The sequence below is a fragment of the Mustelus asterias genome, chromosome 11 (assembly GCF_964213995.1).
Source record: "Mustelus asterias chromosome 11, sMusAst1.hap1.1, whole genome shotgun sequence".
Classification (NCBI taxonomy): domain Eukaryota; kingdom Metazoa; phylum Chordata; class Chondrichthyes; order Carcharhiniformes; family Triakidae; genus Mustelus; species Mustelus asterias.
The window spans coordinates 4,754,451-4,774,636 of NC_135811.1; the positions used below are offsets into that span (position 1 = coordinate 4,754,451).

At 49.1% G+C, this 20,186-nt stretch overlaps 1 protein-coding gene across 1 annotated transcript in view; it reads left to right on the plus strand.

Moving 5' to 3' along the window:
- Positions 1-18,022, plus strand: part of cpn1 (carboxypeptidase N, polypeptide 1) — a 40,625-nt gene extending 22,603 nt beyond the window's left edge. Inside the window, exons 5-9 of the mRNA XM_078224340.1 lie at positions 3,192-3,303; positions 6,542-6,681; positions 9,287-9,386; positions 16,607-16,725; positions 17,775-18,022. Coding sequence (XP_078080466.1) covers positions 3,192-3,303; positions 6,542-6,681; positions 9,287-9,386; positions 16,607-16,725; positions 17,775-17,933 — 630 coding nt within the window. The 3' untranslated portion in view covers positions 17,934-18,022. The remainder of the gene's footprint in view (positions 1-3,191; positions 3,304-6,541; positions 6,682-9,286; positions 9,387-16,606; positions 16,726-17,774) is intronic.
- The last annotated feature ends 2,164 nt before the right edge of the window (positions 18,023-20,186 follow it).

Sequence of the window (20,186 nt, forward strand, 5' to 3'; positions counted from 1 at the left end):
GTTACAGACTGGAATCTAATCGAGGGGTTCAGGGTGGTTTATATATAGAATAACAGATACCGGGAGTGAGTTACAGACTGGAATCTAACCGAGGGGTTGGGGGTGGTTTATATATAGAATAACAGATACCCAAGAGTGAGTTACAGACTGGAATCTAACCGAGGGGTTTGGGGTGGTTTATATATAGAATAACAGATACCCAAGAGTGAGTTACAGACTGGAATCTAACCGAGGGGTTGGGGGTGGTTTATATATAGAATAACAGATACCCAAGAGTGAGTTACAGACTGGAATCTAACCGAGGGGTTTGGGGTGGTTTATATATAGAATAACAGATACCGGGAGTGAGTTACAGACTGAAATCTAATCGAGGGGTTCGGGGTGGTTTATATATAGAATAACAGATACCGGGAGTGAGTTACAGACTGGAATCTAACCGAGGGGTTTGGGGTGGTTTATATATAGAATAACAGATACCCAAGAATGAGTTACAGACTGGAATCTAACCGAGGAGTTTGGGGTGGTTTATATATAGAATAACAGATACCGGGAGTGAGTTACAGACTGGAATCTAATCGAGGGGTTCGGGGTGATTTATATATAGAATAACAGATACCCGGTGTAGTTACAGACTGGACTCTAATTGAGGGTTTCAGGGTGGTTTATATATAGAATAACAGATACCCGGGAGTGAGTTACAGACTGGAATCTAATTGAGGGGTTCAGGGTGGTTTATATATAGAATAACAGATACCCGGGAGTGAGTTACAGACTGGACTCTAATTGAGGGTTTCAGGGTGGTTTATATATAGAATAACAGATACCCGGGAGTGAGTTACAGACTGGAATCTAATTGAGGGTTTCAGGGTGGTTTATATATAGAATAACAGATACCCGGGAGTGAGTTACAGACTGGAATCTAATTGAGGGGTTCAGGGTGGTTTATATATAGAATAACAGATACCCGGGAGTGAGTTACAGACTGGAATCTAATTGAGGGTTTCAGGGTGGTTTATATATAGAATAACAGATACCCGGGAGTGAGTTACAGACTAGAATCTAATCGAGGGGTTCAGGGTGGTTTATATATAGAATAACAGATACCGGGAGTGAGTTACAGACTGGAATCTAACCGAGGGGTTTGGGGTGGTTTATATATAGAATAACAGATACCCGGGAGTGAGTTACAGACTGGAATCTAATTGAGGGTTTCAGGGTGGTTTATATATAGAATAACAGATACCCGGGAGTGAGTTACAGTCTGGAATCTAATCGAGGGGTTCAGGGTGGTTTATATATAGAATAACAGATACCGGGAGTGAGTTACAGACTGGAATCTAATCGAGGGGTTCAGGGTGGTTTATATATAGAATAACAGATACCGGGAGTGAGTTACAGACTGGAATCTAATCGAGGGGTTTGGGGTGGTTTATATATAGAATAACAGATACCCGGGAGTGAGTTACAGACTGGAATCTAACCGAGGGGTTTGGGGTGGTTTATATATAGAATAACAGATACCGGGAGTGAGTTACAGTCTGGAATCGAATCGAGGGGTTCGGGGAGGTTTATATATAGAATAACAGATACCCGGGAGTGAGTTACAGACTGGAATCTAATCGAGGGGTTCAGGGTGGTTTATATATAGAATAACAGATACCGGGAGTGAGTTACAGACTGGAATCTAATCGAGGGGTTCAGGGTGGTTTATATATAGAATAACAGATACCGGGAGTGAGTTACAGACTGGAATCTAACCGAGGGGTTGGGGGTGGTTTATATATAGAATAACAGATACCCAAGAGTGAGTTACAGACTGGAATCTAACCGAGGGGTTTGGGGTGGTTTATATATAGAATAACAGATACCCAAGAGTGAGTTACAGACTGGAATCTAACCGAGGGGTTGGGGGTGGTTTATATATAGAATAACAGATACCCAAGAGTGAGTTACAGACTGGAATCTAACCGAGGGGTTTGGGGTGGTTTATATATAGAATAACAGATACCGGGAGTGAGTTACAGACTGAAATCTAATCGAGGGGTTCGGTGTGGTTTATATATAGAATAACAGATACCGGGAGTGAGTTACAGACTGGAATCTAACCGAGGGGTTTGGGGTGGTTTATATATAGAATAACAGATACCCAAGAATGAGTTACAGACTGGAATCTAACCGAGGAGTTTGGGGTGGTTTATATATAGAATAACAGATACCGGGAGTGAGTTACAGACTGGAATCTAATCGAGGGGTTCGGGGTGATTTATATATAGAATAACAGATACCCGGTGTAGTTACAGACTGGAATCTAATCGAGGGGTTCAGGGTGGTTTATATATAGAATAACAGATACCCGGGAGTGAGTTACAGACTGGAATCTAATTGAGGGGTTCAGGGTGGTTTATATATAGAATAACAGATACCCGGGAGTGAGTTACAGACTGGAATCTAATTGAGGGTTTCAGGGTGGTTTATATATAGAATAACAGATACCCGGGAGTGAGTTACAGACTGGAATCTAATTGAGGGGTTCAGGGTGGTTTATATATAGAATAACAGATACCCGGGAGTGAGTTACAGACTGGAATCTAATTGAGGGTTTCAGGGTGGTTTATATATAGAATAACAGATACCCGGGAGTGAGTTACAGACTAGAATCTAATCGAGGGGTTCAGGGTGGTTTATATATAGAATAACAGATACCGGGAGTGAGTTACAGACTGGAATCTAACCGAGGGGTTTGGGGTGGTTTATATATAGAATAACAGATACCCGGGAGTGAGTTACAGACTGGAATCTAATTGAGGGTTTCAGGGTGGTTTATATATAGAATAACAGATACCCGGGAGTGAGTTACAGTCTGGAATCGAATCGAGGGGTTCGGGGAGGTTTATATATAGAATAACAGATACCCGGGAGTGAGTTACACCCTAATTCCAATTAGTGGTTTGTATGTGGATAAAGATCTGTTACTGTCCGGGTTGATGTCCTGTTGGAAATTGAGATCAAACATTTCTGAAAAGTGCAGTTTTTCTGCCTGTTGTGTGTCTGTTGTCCACCAGAGGGAGTAGTTTCTGATAATCCAGAGTTTCAGTGAAGGAAATCTATAATTCCGAATATTCCTGTGGAAATGCAGGAATGCTGCTGTATGATCTGGATTTCAGTTTTTTTCCTTCTCTCTCTCCCTCCAGCTGGCGAAGGTCTACTCTTATTCCCATGGCTGGATGCACAGTGGAACCAACTGTGGAGACTATTTTCCTGACGGGATCACAAATGGTGCCAGCTGGTATTCGCTTTCGCGAGGTGAGGCTCTGCCCCTCCCACTGCCCCCTCCCCATTGCCCCTCCCTCTGCCCCCCGCCTCCCCCTAACCCCCCCCCCCCGCCCCCCTGCCACTCCCCCTGGCCTCCCCCTGCCCCCCCCACCCCCACCTCCCTCACCTCCGCCTGCCCACCCCCACCCCCCCCCCCCCCCCCCCCGGTTTCCCACTGGCCCACCCGGCCTCCCCCTGCCACTTCCCCCGGCCTCCCCCTGCCCCCCCCCTCCCCCCCCGGCCTCCCCCTGCCACTTCCCCCGGCCTCCCCCTGCCCCCCCCCTCCCCCCCCGGCCTCCCCCTGCCACTTCCCCCGGCCTCCCCCTGCCCCCCCCTGCCCCCCTGCCCCCCTGCCCGGCCTCCCACTGCCCCCCCACCTCTCCCTGCCCCCCCCACCTCCTCCTGCCCCCCACCTCCCCCTGCCTCCCGCCTCCCTCTTCCCCCTGCCCCCTCCCTCTGCCCCTTCCCTTTGCCCCTCCCTCTGCCCCCTGCCTCCCTCTGACCCTCCCTCTGCCACCCGCCTCCCTCTGACCCTCCCTCCCTCTGCCAATGCCTCTCTTTACCCCTCGCAGCATCTGCACCTCCCTCGGAGGCATGGTCAGTTAGTTTGCAGATGACACCAAGATTGGTGGCATAGTGGAAAGTGGAGAAGGTCAACTAGGATTGCAACGGGATCTTGATCAATTGGGCCAATGGGCTGATAAATGGCAGATGGAGTTTAATTTAGATAAATGCAAGGTAATGCATTTTGGTAGATTGAACCAGGGCAGGACTTACAAAGAGATCTAGGGGTACATGTTCATAGCTCCTTGAAAGTGGAGTCAGAGGTGGACAGAGTGGTGAAGAAGGCATTCAGCATGCTTGGTTTCATTGGTCAGAACTTTGAATACGGGAGTTGGGACATCTTGTTGAAGTTGTACAAGACATTGGTAAGGCCACACTTGGAATACTATGTACAGTTCTGGGGTCACTCTATTATAGCAAGGATATTATTAGACTAGAAAGAGTGCAGAAGAGATTTACTAGGATGCTACCGGGACTTGATGGTTTGAGTTATAAGGAGAGGCTGGATAGGCTGGGACTTTTTTCTCTGGAGCGCAGGAGACTCAGGGATGATCTTGTAGAGGTCTATAAAATAATGAGGGGCATAGATCAGTGAGATAGTCAATATCTTTTCCCAAAGGTAGGGGAGTCTAAAACTAGAGGGCATAGGTTTAAGCTGAGGGGGGAGAGATACAAAAGTGTCCAGAGAGGCAATTTTTTCACACAGAGAGTGGTGAGTGTCTGGAACAAGCTGCCAGAGGTAGTAGTAGAGGCGGGTACAATTTTGTCTTTGAAAAGCACTTGGACAGTTACAGAGATAAGATGGGTATCGAGGGATATGGGCCAAACGCAGGCAATTGGGACTAGCTTAGTGGTAAAAACTGAGCGGCGTGGACAAGTTCAACTGAAGAGCCGGTTTCCATGCTGTAAACCTCATGACTCTGTGACTTCCTCTGTCTCCCTCTGCTCTGCCCCTCCATCCCTCTCTCTGTCTCTCCTGTGCTTCTTGTCCCTTTCTCTACCCCTCCCTCCCTCTGCCTTTCCCCCTGCCCCTCCCTCTGTCCCTACGTCTGTCCCTCCCTGCGTCCCTCCTTCTCTTCCCCTCCCTCACTCCCTCGCTCTCTCTCTCTCTCTCTCTGAGGGAGGGCTTGGGGGACCTCACACCCATTTTCCATCAGATTCTCTCCTCAGTCCCTGCAATGCCCTGTCTGAAAGCAAGGGGCGACTCATAACACGCTCATAGAAACATAGAAACATAGAAGATAGGAGCAGGAGGAGGCCATTCTGCCCTTCGAGCCTGCTCTGCCATTCATCACGATCGTGGCTGATTGTCCAACTCAATAGCCTAATCCTGCTTTCTCCCCATAACCTTTGATCCCATTCGCCCCAAGTGCTATATCCAGCCGCCTCTTGAATATATTCAATGTTTTGGCATCAACTACTTCCTGTGGTAATGAATTCCACAGGCTCACCACTCTTTGGGTGAAGAAATGTCTCCTCACCTCCATCCTAAATGGTCTACCCCGAATCCTCAGACTGTGACCCCTGGTTCTGGACTCCCCCCACCATCGGGAACATCCTCCCTGCATCTACCCTGTCTAGTCCTGTTAGAATTTTATAAGTCTCTATGAGATTCCCCCTCATTCGTCTGAACTCCAGTGAAAACAATCCTAACCTAGTCAATCTCTCCTCATACATCAGTCCCGCCATCCCCGGAATCAGCCTGGTAAACCTTCGCTGCTCTCCCTCGAGAGCAAGAACATCCTTCCTCAAGGAAAGGAGACCAAAACTGCACACAATATTCTAGGTTAGGCCTCACCAAGGCCCTGTATAATTGCAACAACACATCCCTGCTCCTGTGCTCGAAACCTCTCACAATGAAGGCCAACATGCCATTTGCCTTCTTTACCGCCTGCTGCACCTGCATGCTTAGGTAAAAACTAGGCAGCATGGATAAGTTGGGCCAACGGGCCTGTTTCCATGCTGTAAACCTTAATGACTCCCTCTGTCGTCCTCTGCTCTGCCCCTCCATCCCTCCCTCTCCCAGGTCAGGAGCCATACGTTCCTCTTTCTGTGTCGAGGACAGTGAGGCCTCCCTGAGAGGAACTGCCAGCTGTACCAGTTTCAGTTTTGTTTCAGGCTCAGTGGGAACATCTGTCCAGGCTCTTTGCAGATGTTGTCTCCTGGGTCAGTCCTGGATGTGACTAGTGAAAAAACCACACACACGCACGCACACACGCGCACACTCACGCACATCAACCTCCCACTCCCAGACTAATCCGCGTTCCGGTTCAGTGAGCTGGTCCGTCCCCACGGCCACATGATCCCATCCCAATGGCCCAATATTCGGGCCATAATCTCCACTCTCATCACCTCCAATCCACCCGCTCTCTTCCCAAAATTCACCTGACAAATCTTGTCTTCTCTCCATGTTCTGGGACTTCACGCCAGCTGTACCAGCCGACACCGGCCTGGCATCAGACTGGGTGATCCAATACCATCGTCAGATTGGTTCAAACTCTCACCGTGTCTCTGACCCATCAGCCAATACCGTTGGTGAGGGGAGTGGGGGGTGGGGTTGTAGACATTGGGTTTGTGCTTGGGCGATTTTTCTATCTTCAATCTTCACATTTCCACTGCGTCTCGATTATCGAGCTGTTCTCCTCCTCGGACCCTGTTCACACAGGGATGCAGGACTTTAACTATCTACACACCAACTGCTTTGAGATCACGCTGGAGCTAAGCTGCAAGAAATTCCCCCCAGAGAGTGAGCTGCAGAGGGAGTGGTACGGAAATCGAGAGGCACTGCTGGCCTTCATGGAGGAGGTGAGAAGCTTACATCACTCTGAGTTCTTACAGCGACTGAGATTAATCAATCCAAATGCCTCTGGTTCAGACGCAGGGCGGCACGGGTGGCACAGTGATTAGCACTGCTGCCTCACAGCGCCAGGGACCCAGGTTCGATTCCCGGGGGCACGGTGGCACAGTGATTAGCACTGCTACCTCACAGCGCCAGGGATCCGGGTTCGATTCCAGTCTCGGGTCACTGTGTGGAGTTTGCACGTTCTCCCCGTGTCTGCATGGGTTTCCTCCGGGTGCTCCGGTTTCCTCCCACAGTCCGAAAGACGTGCTGGTTAGGGTGCATTGGCCGTGCTAAATTCTCCCTCAGTGTACCCGAACAGGCGCCGGAGTGTGGCGACCAGAGGATTTTCACAGTAACTTCATTGCAGTTTTATTGTAAACCAATGTGCGACACAAATAAATAAACTTTTGAGATAATCCAGCTCACTTTGGTTATCAACAGCAAGTCATCAGCAAGTTATAGATCTATATACTTCCCAGTGGGATAACCAGGAGGCTATCTGACTTTAAAAAAATCCAGGCAAATTTTCAGCCAGAATGTCAAAGACCGGGGTCTTGATCAATTGGGCCAGTGGGCTGACGAATGGCAGATGGAGTTTAATTTAGACAAATGCGAGGTAATGCATTTTGGTAGATTGAACCAGGGCAGGACTTACTCAGTTAATGGTAGGGCGTCGGGGAGAGTTACAGAACAAAGAAATCTAGGGGTACATGTTCATAGGTCATTGAAAGTGGAGTCACAGATGGACAGAGTGGTGAAGAAGGCATTCGGCATGCTTGGTTTCATTGGTCAGAACATTGAATACAGGAGTTGGGACGTCTTGTTATAGTTGTACGAGACATTGGTAAGGCCACACTTGGAATACTGTGTGCAATTCTGGTCACCCTATTATAGAAAGGATATTATTAAACTAGAAAGCGTGCAGAAAAGATTTACTAGGATGCTTCCGGGACTTGATGGATTGAGTTATAAGGAGAGGCTGAATAGACTGGGACTTTTTTCTCTGGAGCGTAGGAGGCTGAGGGGTGGTCTTATAGAAGTCTATAAAATAATGAGGGGCACAGATCAGCGAGATAGTCAATATCTTTTCCCAAAGGTAGGGAAGTCTAAAACTAGAGGGCATCGGTTTAAGGTGAGATGGGAGAGATACAAAAGTGTCCAGAGGGACAATTTTTTCACACAGAGGGTGGTGAGTGTCTGGAACAAGCTGCCAGAGGTTGTAGTAGAGGCAGGTCCAATTTTGTCTTTTAAAAAGCATTTAGATAGTTACATGGGTACGATGGGTATAGAGGGATATGGGCCAAATGCAATTGGGATTAGCTGAGCGGTTTTTTTAAAAAAGGGCGGCATGGACAAGTTGGGCCGAAGGGCCTGTTTCCATGCTGTAAACCTCTATGACTCTATGACCGAAATAATCAAACTCCCTCTACACTGTCCCCAGAAGGAGGCCATTTGGCCCATCGAGACTGCACCGACTCTCCAAAAGAGCATCTTACAAGGCCCACTCATTTACCCCATTAATTCCCATAACCTACACATCGTGGTACACTAAGGGGCAATTTACCATGGCCAATCCACCTAACCTCACATCTTTGGACTGTGGGTGCAAACCAGAGCACCCGGAGGAAACCCACACAGACGCGGGGAGAACGTGCAAACTCCACACAGACAGTGACCCGAGCATCGAACCCAGGTCCCTGGCGCTGTGAGGCAGCAGTGCTAACCACTGTGCTACCGTGCCGCCCATAGACCTGAAGGGATCACATCAGAAGATTTACACTAACCTATTGATTGAGAATTCCTGTAATCTCTGTGTAATTTGCCACCTCAAGTCTCCAGGTGAATGTGTCAGCGCAATGCCTGTTCCTGCCGCTTTGTGGGAGACAGTGGCAGGAATTTTACCATCCCGCCTGCCACGGGAATCGGAGCGGGCGAGGGGTGGACCATGGGAAGTTCCGTTGATCTCGGGTGTGATTTTCCGGTTTTGCGACAAGTGAAGCCAGTGAGAGAAATGTCACAATTTGCCAGTGTTACAACATCAAAATATAACAGGTTTCAACATTCACTCAGAATATCATTCACAACAGCAACTCATCCTGAAACTGTGTTAAACTGAGACTGTATAGTGAGAAAATATAGAGGGAGCTTTACTCTGTATCTAACCCCGTGCTATACCTGTCCTGGGAGTGTTTGATGGGGACAGTGTAGAGGGAGCTTTACTCTGTATCTAACCCCGTGCTATACCTGTCCTGGGAGTGTTTGATGGGGACAGTGTAGAGGGAGCTTTACTCTGTGTCTAACCCCATGCTGTACCTGTCCTGGGAGTGTTTGATGGGGGACAGTGTAGAGGGAGCTTTACTCTGTATCTAACCCCGTGCTGTACCTGTCCTGGGAGTGTTTGATGGGGACAGTGTAGAGGGAGCTTTACTCTGTATCTAACCCCGTGCTGTACCTGTCCTGGGAGTGTTTGATGGGGACAGTGTAGAGGGAGCTTTACTCTGTTGCCCTGTGTGGATTTGTCAATTCTGAGATGATAACGGTTTCTGATCTGTACTTGTTTTGTTTCAGGTTCACAAGGGGATCAAAGGGATGGTCTTGGATGAAAACAACAATGGAATTTACAAGGCTGTCATTTCAGTTTCTGGTATCAATCATGATGTTACCTCAGGTTGGTGCCATGACAAGATTCATGTCCTTTTGTTTCAATGCTTCGTCCTTCTGTAGAATTATTTCCCTTGTCCCCAACTCTTCATCTCCCTGCCCCGTCTCCCTGCCCCGCCTCCACTTCACCGTCTCCCCACCCCGTCTCCCCGCCCCATCTCCCCGCCCCATCTCCCCGCTCCGTCTCCCTGCACTGTCTCCTCACCCCATTTCCCTGCACCGTCTCCCTGCCCCGTCTCCCCGCCCCGTCTCCCTGCCCCGCCTCCACTTCACCGTCTCCCCACCCCGTCTCCCCGCCCCGTCTCCCCGCCCCATCTCCCCGCTCCGTCTCCCTGCCCCGTCTCCCTGCCCCGCCTCCACTTCACCGTCTCCCCGCCCCGTCTCCCCGCCCCGTCTCCCCGCTCCGTCTCCCTGCCCCGTCTCCCTGCCCCGCCTCCACTTCACCGTCTCCCCACCCCGTCTCCCCGCCCCGTCTCCCCGCCCCATCTCCCCGCTCCGTCTCCCTGCACTGTCTCCTCACCCCATTTCCCTGCCCCGTCTCCCCGCCCCGTCTCCCCGCCCCGTCTCCCCGCCCCGTCTCCCCGCCCCGTCTCCCCGCCCCATCTCCCCACTCCGTCTCCCTGCACTGTCTCCTCACCCCATTTCCCTGCACCGTCTCCCTGCCCCGTCTCCCCGCCCCGTCTCCCTGCCCCGCCTCCACTTCACCGTCTCCCCGCCCCGTCTCCCCGCCCCGTCTCCCCGCCCCGTCTCCCCGCCCCATCTCCCCGCCCCGTCTCCCTGCACTGTCTCCCACTGCCCCATTTCTCTGCACCGTCTCCCTGCCCCGTCTCCACTTCACCGTCTCCACTTCACCGTCTCCCCGCCCCGTCTCCCCGCCCTGTCTCCCCGCCCCGTCTCCCCGCCCCGTCTCCCTGCAGCATTGATGATTTGATTCCTGGCTTGTGTTGGATCCAAGCCTGACACCATCCAGGACAAAGCACCACATCCACAAACATCCACAAACATCCACTCCCTCCACCACCAACGCACAGTGGCAGCCGTGTGTACCATCGACAAGATACATTGCAGGAACTCACCAAGGTTCCTGAGGCAGCATCTTCCAAACCCAAGACCTCTGCCAATTAGGACAAGGGCAGCAGATTCCTGGGAACACCACCACCTGGAGATTCCCCTCCAAGTCACTCACCATCCTGAGCTGGAAATATATCGCCGTTCCTTCACTGTCACTGGGTCAAAATCCTAGAACTCCCTCCCTAACAGCACTGTGGGTGTACCTACACCACAGGGACTGCCGCGGGTTCAAGAGGGCAGCTCACCATCACCTTCTCAAGGGCAGTTAGGGATTGGCAATAAATGCGGGGCTGGCCAGCGACACCCACGTCCTAGGAAAGAAATAGAAACTTCTAATTGTGAAATCCCCCAGGTAGAGGCTGTGACCATCAGCTCTGGGAGAGAGGGGCTGAAATAGGGGGAGGTAACCTCCCCTGAGACCCTCATCCCATCGTCCTCACAAACTGAGCAGTAAGTGGCATCAGGATTGGAGACTGGACTGATCTCAAATCTGTTCCTAGTTAGCAAATAGAGTGAGGTAGAGTAGGGAATGCGGTGGTGAGTCTTGTCACGTGGAAAGGAAGGAGGTGGAAGTGTTTGCAGGTTGATGGACTAGGCCAGAAAGGAACATTCCGAGCTCAGTATTCATGGGATAGAGATGCAGCGGTAGACATCTAAGGAGATACTTCCCAACATTCAGCAAAGATAATTCCAGTGGGAAAGGAAGTGTTATGGCCAGGATGGGAGGAGTCTGCGTAATAGAATCATAGAATCCCTACAGTGCAGAAGGAGGCCATTCAGCCCATCGAGTCTGCACCAACCACAATCCCACCCAGGCCCGTAACCCCACATATTTACCCTGCTAATCCCTGAACACTCGGGTCAATTTAGCATGGCCAATCCACCTAACCCGCACATCTTTGGACTGTGTGAGGAAACCGAAGCACCAGACTCAAGAATAACTTCTTCCCTGCCATCAGACTTTTGAATGGACCTACCTCGTATTAAGTTCTCGTAGGGTGGCACGGTGGCACAGTGGTTAGCACTGCTGCCTCGCAGCTCCAAGGACCTGAGTTCGATTCCCGGCTTGGGTCACTGTCTGTCTGGAGTTTGCACATTCTACCCGTGTCTGCGTGGGTTTCCTCCGGGTGCTCCGGTTTCCTCCGACAGTCCAAAGATGTGAGGGTTTGGTGGATTGGCCATGCTAAATTGCCCCTTCGTGCCCTGGGATGTGTAGGTTAGAGGGATTAGTGGGGTAAATGTGTGGGGTAGTGGGATAAGGCCCAGGTGGGACTGTTGTCGGTGCAGGCTTGATGGGCCGAATGGCCTCCTTCTGTACTTAGGAATTCTATGATTTCTAAGTTGAACTTTCTCTGCACCCTAGCTATGATTGTCATGCGCACATGAAACAATATTTTTCACTGTAAACTAATACATGTGACAATAATAAATCAAATCCCATTCTCACTCTCTAAGGGACCAATGCACATATCTATTACATGTTTACCTTTTAAATACTTGCAGAAACTTACTTGGTTATATTTCTAGCAATCTTTGTTTCATACTCTAATATCTCTCATTTTTTAGTCATTCTTTTCCATTCTGTATATTCCATCCAATTTCCTGGCCTGCTGTAATCTGTGTGGACACAGACACGGGGAGAAAGTGCAAACTCCACACACACAGTGGCCCGAGACCAGAATTGAACCCGGGTCCCTGGCCCTATGAGGCAGCAGTGCTAACCACTGGGCCACAGTGCCGCCCTTATCTAGCCCCACTTCTCTGCAGGTCACACCATTCATTTGAAAGTTTAATTTACCCACCGAAATGGCCAATTGCTTATCTTCAGTCCTGGTAACCAGAATAAAGCAGACTCCTTTCAATCAACTCAGAACAATTATGTCAAACAAAAACTTTTTATAAACAGATTGCAAGAACTGCTTAACACACAATTGTACTCTGGAAGTATAACTATCTATCTCTTAAATGTTCCACAAAACATGTACACACGTACACACACATACACACAACAGACATGCGTACACACATATACACACAACACATGTACACACACACACGTACGCGCACACACACACCAGATAGGGTCTCTCTGTAGATATGAGGGGAATTTTCCTGTCTCGCCCACCACAGGAATTGTAGCGGGCTGGGGGCGGATCATGTGTTGACCTCAGGCGGGATTTTCCAGATTTGGGGTGAGCGCAGCCGGAAAACCCTCCCCGTGGGCTTTAGAAGATAAGTATTCTAAAATGAAGGATAAGGTTCACAGGGTCTTGATGCTGTCGATTTGGATGTCGTCAAGGGAACTTCAGCATGGAAGATATATGGAGCTGGATCAATTTTTCTGTTCTAAATGCAGACAAGTTAAATCCTGTGAGTTAGACTCTCTGATAGTGGATTGAGAACCACACACAATGCGTTTCAGGCAAGACAGCGAGAGAGAGAGTCAGGTAGAGGAGCCTTCCTATTCTCCAACAAGACAGAATTCAAAACCAGCAGGTTCAAAACATAAAGCTTGGCCGTGCCCTATGATTTCCAATAAGCCTGTAGTCTTTATCTTTCAGTTTTTCCCCATGAATTAAAGTGACTTCAGTTCAAACAAACATCTTTCTCGGGTACCGGGCAGGTCAGGTGTGGAGGCTGATGGGAGTTGCACCATGTCTTCCAGCCCTGACCTCACTGATTATGCTCTCGGGGTTTGGCTCCATGCTCCATGATAGGCCGGGCTTGGTGGTGTTCTTCCCGCCATCGTATCTGGGTGCCATACTGAAACATTGCTTAACATCACTGACTCAATGTTGAAGCTGATCTCCAGGAACGGTCCGAGGCTGCAGGATGGACTTCCTCAATGATACTCAAATAATAACTTAGAGGTGGGGAGGGCTATAAACAAGCAAATAATGGATGCGTGCAAAAGTGGAACGGCAATAATCATGGGGGATTTTAACCTACATATTGATTGGTCGACTCAAATTGGACGTGGAGGGCTTGAGGAAGAGTTCTTGGAATGCTGTTGGGATTGTTTCATTGAACAGTATGTTACAGAACCTACGAGAGAGCGAGCTATCTTGGATCTGGTTCTGTGCAATGAGACAGGTAGGATTAAGGATCTTCTTGTGAAGGATCCTCTTGGGATGAGTGATCATAATATGGTGGAATTTCTGATACAGATGGAGGGTGAGAAAGTAGGGTCCCAAACCAATGTCCTCTGCTTGAACAGAGGGGAGTACGATAGGATGAGGGTGGAATTGGCTAATGTAGACTGGGCGAGCAGACTGGTAGGTAGGACAGCTGAGGAACAGTGGAGGATTTTTAAGGAGATTTTTTAAAGTACTCAGCAAAAATATATTCCGGTGATAAGGAAGGGCTGTAAGAAAAAGGATAACCGGACGTGGATAACGAAGGAAATAAAGGAGAGTATTAAAATAAAATCAGATGCGTACAGAGTGGCCAAAAATAGTGGAGAATTAGTGGATTGGGAAAGCTTTAAAGAAAAACAAAGAACGACTAAGAAAGCGATTAAGAAAGGAAAGATAGATTATGAAACTAAACTAGCTCAAAATATAAAAAATGATCGTAAAAGTTTTTACAAGTATATAAAAAGGAATAGAGTGGCTAGAGTGAATGTTGGACCCTTGGAAGATGAGAGGGGGGATTTAATAGTGGAAAACGAGGAAATGGCTGAGACTTTAAATAAGTTCTTTGTGTCGGTCTTCACGGTGGAAGACACAAATAGTTTGCCGAATATTAGAGATCGAGAGTTGGTGGGAGGGGAGGTCCTTAACACAATTACTGTTACTAAGGAGGTGGTGCTTGGTAGACAAGTCCCCGGGCCCGGATGGAATGCATCCCAGGGTACTGAAAGAAATGGCTGAGGTAATAGCAGATGCGTTAGTAGTAATTTATCAAAATTCGCTGGACTCTGGGGTAGTGCCGGCTGACTGGAAAACAGCTACTGTTACACCGCTGTTTAAAAAAGGAAGTAGACAAAAGGCGGGTAACTACAGGCCGGTTAGCTTAACGTCCGTAGTTGGGAAGATGCTAGAGTCCATTATTAAAGAGGAAATAACAGAGCACCTGAATAAGAATGGTTCGATCAAGCAGACGCAGCATGGATTCATGAAGGGAAAGTCGTGTTTGACGAATCTACTGGACTTTTATGAAGATGTCACTAGTGCGGTTGACAGAGGGGAACCGGTGGATGTGGTGTTTTTAGATTTCCAGAAGGCGTTCGATAAGGTGCCTCACAAAAGGTTGCTGCAGAAGATTGGGGTACACGGAGTTAGGGGTAAGGTGTTGGCGTGGATTGGGGATTGGCTATCTAACAGGAAGCAGAGAGTTGGGATAAATGGGTGCTTTTCTGGTTGGCAGTTGGTGACCAGTGGCGTGCCGCAGGGATCGGTGCTGGGGCCTCAATTGTTTACCATTTACATAGATGATCTGGAGGAGGGGACTGAATGTAGGGTATTCAAGTTTGCTGATGACACGAAGGTGAGTGGGAAAGCGAATTGCGTGGAGGACGCGGAAAGTCTGCAGAGAGATTTGGATAGGCTGAGCGAGTGGGCGAGGATCTGGCAGATGGAATATAACGTTAGCAAATGTGAGGTTATCCACTTTGGAAGAAATAATAGGAAATTGGAATATTATTTAAATGGAGAAAAATTACATCGTGCGACTGTGCAGAGGGACCTGGGGGTCCTTGTGCACGAATCGCAAAAACTCAGTCTGCAGGTGCAGCAGGTGATCAAGAAGGCGAATGGAATGTTGGCCTTTATCGCGAGGGGGATAGAATATAAAAGCAGGGAGGTCTTGCTGCAACTGTACAAGGCACTGGTGAGGCCGCAACTGGAGTGCTGTGTGCAGTTTTGGTCCCCTTATTTGCGAAAGGATATATTGGCCTTGGAGGGAGTGCAGAGAAAGTTCACCAGGTTGATACCAGAGATGAGGGGTGTAGCTTATGAGGAGAGATTAAACAGATTGGGTCTGTACTCGTTGGAGTTTAGAAGGATGAGGGGTGATCTTATAGAGACATAGAAGATAATGAAGGGGCTGGATAGGGTAGAGGTGGAGAGATTCTTTCCACTTAGAAGGGAATCCAGAACTAGAGGGCACAGCCTCAAAATAAGGGGGGGCCAGTTCAGAACAGAGTTGAGGGGGAACTTCTTCTCTCAGAGGGTAGTGAATCTCTGGAATTCTCTGCCCATTGAAGTGGTGGAAGCTTCCTCGTTGAATATGTTTAAATCACGGGTAGATAGTTTTCTGATCGAGAAGGGAATTAGGGGATATGGGGAGCAGGCGGGTAAGTGGAACTGATTCGCTTCAGATCAGCCATGATCTTGTTGAATGGCGGGGCAGGCTCGAAGGGCCAGATGGCCTACTCCTGCTCCTATTTCTTATGTTCTTATGTTCTTATACTCAATCTGGAAGCTCCCCCCACGCGCTGCTGTGATGTTCTGGGCGGGAGGGGGGGGGGGGGGGGGTGGTTGCTGGGGTCCTCCATCCCAACTCCAAGGGCAGCTTCAGGCCTTGTTCAGATGAGTCCCAATATCTGTACGATACATTGTTCTGAGAACTTAAACCTATGCCCTCTAGTTCTTGATTCCCAACCTTGGGAAAAAGAGTCATAGAATTATAGAATCCTACAGTGCAGAAGGAGGCCATTCGGCCCATCGAGTCTGCACCGACAACAATCCCACCGAGGCACTATCCCCATAACCCCATATATTTACCCTGGTAATCCCTCTAACCTATGCATCCGAGGACACTAAGGGGCAATTTAGCATGGCCAATCAACCTAACCCACACATCTTTGGACTGTGGGAGGAAACCGGAGCACCTGGAGGAAACCCACGCAGACACGGGGAGAATGTGCAGACTCCACACAGACAGTGACCCGAGCCGGGAATCGAACCCGGGTCCCTGGAACTGTGCACATGCCGTCCCTTTATATAAGACTGAGTGCATTCACCCTATCCCTGCCTGTCATGATCTCATGAACCTCGATACTCCTGCTCCGAATTCATATGTTCATCTGTATGTTCAGATTTATTCCTGCAGCTTGGAAAGGGTGGGAATTTCCCCAGTTTCCCCTGGGATTGCGATGAGCCTCTGCACTGGGAGATGTGACTGTACAGTGGATATGTGTGCTTTTGTTTCAAGGTATCGGTGGAGATTTTTTCCGTCTGTTGTTGCCGGGCAAATACGTGGTGACCGCGTCAGCGCCCGGCTATCAGGATCAAGCCATCCTCGTGAATGTTGGTGCCAACGAACCAGCACGGGTGAGTCTCTCTTCCCAATATTTATTTACCTTCCACTCCACAGCAACAACTTTCATTTATATAGCACCTTTAATACAGTATCCTGTCCTGAGGCGCTCTGCAGTATTATTATCAGACATGGAGCCACCAGTTATTCTCTCCCGCCTTCCACTCTCTATAAACCTCATCCAAACCACTGCTACCCATGTCCTGAGTCACACCAAGTCCACTTGACCTTTCACCTCCGTGCCCGCTGACCCCCTTTACCTCCTGGTCCGGCAGTGCCACCATTTTAAAATTCTCACCCTCCTTTTCAAATCTCTCTGTGGTCCCACTCCTTCCCTGTCTCTGTAACCTCTGTGCTCCACTCATTCTGACCTCTTTAAACATCTCCCATGATAAATTGCTGCACCCGAGGTCATGTCTTCAGATCCCGAGGCCCCACCCTCTGGAATTCCATCTCTAAACCTCCCCAACTCTCTCCCTCACTTTCGTCCTTAGGTCCTGACCTAATATTTCCAATTGTGAATGGGGATGTCATAGAATTGCAACAGTGCTGAAGGAGGCCATTTGGCCCATCGAGTCTGCACTGACTCTCTGACAAAATATTTTATTATATAGGCCCTCCCCTCTGCTCTATCCCCGTAACTCCACACATTTCCCCCGACAACCCATGTAACTTACACATCTTTGGACACTAAGGGGCAATGGAGCACGGTCAATGTACCCAACCAGCACATCTTTCAGACTGTGGGAGGAAACCAGAGCACCCGGAGGAAACCCACGCAGACACGGGGAGAACGTGCAGACTCCACACGGACAGTGACCCATGGCCGGAATTGAACCCGGGTCCCTGGCGCTGTGAGGCAGCAGTGCTAACCACTGTGCCACCATGCTGCCCATGTATTGCTTGAGTTTTCCTGTGAAGCATGTTAGGGTGTTTAATCGCACTGAAGGTGCTATGTAAATGCAAGTTGCTGGTCTCTGGTTTTCTGATGGAATGAAATGATCTCTGCTTCTGCCGTGTTTCCCTGAGTCTCTCCACAACTAAAAACCTGATCTCCTCCCAGGTGGACTTCCATTTGGTGCCAAAAGCGGTTGTGTCCAGTACCGGCCTGCCCAACACCTCGCTCCCACTGATCACCACCAGCAGAGCGCCCCTTCACGGAGCAGAATCCCCCAGACCGAAGGAACGCCGGCGCCCACGACACCGTCTCCGCGGGCACTAAACCCCCAACCTCTCCTCATGCCCCCTCACCCCGCATCACTCTCCCCTCCCCCTCTCCCTCATGCTCCCCCTCCCCCTCCCCCTCATCCACTTCCATTCTCCCCTCACCCTCCCCTCACCCTCACCCTTCCCCGTCTTCCCCCTCCCCTCACCCTCCCTCACCCTCCCTTCGCCACCCCTCCCCTCCCCCTCACCCTCACCCTCCCCCTCACCCTCACCCTCCCCTCACCCTCCCCTCCCCCTCCCCCTCACCCTCCCATTTTCACCCAGCTGCCCTTCGTGAAGAGTTGTCAGGGAAACAACAGGACTAAAACCTCTTGGGAGAACTCCCACTCAGGAAAGACACCCAAACAGAGACATTTTATCTTTAAAGTTTTACTGTACGTCTTTTCATTTCAACATTAAAATTCTGCTTTTATTCCTTTTACTTTAAGCCGTGAGTTGCCAACTCTGACTGGACCTCATCCTGGAGGTTTCCCCTCTGACCCCCAGGGGCCCCGCCCTCAGGCTTCTGCTATTGGTCACCCGGCTCCTCTGTCATTGCCACAGCCAATCAGCATGCAACTAAAGTCTTTGTTACCCAATTGGCTGATTCTTGACTGTTGACCAACCTTTCCCCAATATTATTACATTTAATGAACAAATGTTTTCAAAGACATTATTTAAAAATTACTTTATATCCTCAGTGACTTGTCTTCTGGGGTTTTTAATGATTCCGTGTTTGGGGAGATTAAATTTCTGGGCACTCCAGGGCAATTTGGAGGGTTGGCAAACAAAGTTGTGCGCTGAGTGTTCAGTTTCAATGTCCTGAGGCCTACACTGCAGGCTTCCTTTACCAGAAGTAGTCTTTCCCATTGGCCTGTTTTTACACAACACCTTGTGACATCACCCTACTTCCAACTCTACTGAGGAGTTTGCCGTGATTTGATGATTTCATCCAGCCAGGCAAAAAACAAGGCACCTTTATTTTAATTGTTTCCATGACAGCACACAAGATGGCCAGCAGGGGGCCGGGGTGGGGTATGGGGGGGAGGGGGAGATGCCTATGCATTTGTCATATTCAGCTAATGCAACTTGGTGTTTTACATAAGAACTAGGAGCAGGAGTAGGCCATCTGACCACTTGAGCCTGCTCCGCCATTCAATAAAATCATGGCTGATCTTTTCATGGACTCAGCTCCACTTACCTGCCCGCTCATCATAACCTTTAATTCCTTTACGGTTCAAAAATGTATCTATCCTTGCCTTAAAAACATTCAATGAGGTAGCCTCAACTGCTTCACTGGGCAGGGAATTCCACAGATTCACAACCCTTTGTGTGAAGAAATTCCTCCTCAACTCAGTCCTAAATCTGCTCCCCCTTATTTTGAGACCATGTCCCCTACTTCTAGTTTCACCCACCATGAAACAACTTCCCTGCTTCTATCTTATCTCCCTTCATAATCTTATATGTTTCTATAAGATCTCCCCTCATTCTTCTGAATTCCAATGAGTGTAGCCCCAGTCTACTCAGTCTCTCCTCATAAGCCAACCCTCTCAACTCCGGAATCAACATAGTGAATCTCCACTGCATCCCCTCCAGTGCCAGGATATCCTTTCTCAAGTAAGGAGATCAAAACTGTACACAGTACTCCAGGTGTGGCCTCACCAGCACCTTATACAGCTGCAACATAACCTCGCTGTTTTTAAAATCTATCTCTCTAGCAATGAAGGACAAAATTCCATTTGCCTTCTTAATTACCTGCTGCACCTGCAAACCAACTCTTTGTGATTCCTGCACAAGGACACCCAGGTCCCTCTGCACAGCAGAATGCTGCAATTTTTTACCATTTAAATAATAGTCCATTTGGCTGTTATTCCTACCAAAATGGATGACCTCACATTTACCAACATTGCCAGACCCTCGCCCACTCACTTAGACTATCTATATCCCTTTGCAGACTTTCAGCATCCTCTGCACACTTTGCTCTGCCACTCATCTTAGTGTCATCTGTGAATTTTGACACACTACACTTGGTCCTCAACTCCAAATCATCTATGTAAATCGTAAACAATTGTGGTCCCAACACTGATCCCTGAGGCACACCACTAGTCACTGATCGCCAACCAGAAAAACATCCATTTACCCCCACTCTTTGCTTTCTGTAAGTTAACCAATCCTCTATCCATGCTAATACATTACCCGTAATACCGTGCACCTTTATCTTATGTAGCAGTCTTTGGTGCGGCACCTTGTCAAATGCCTTCTGGAAATC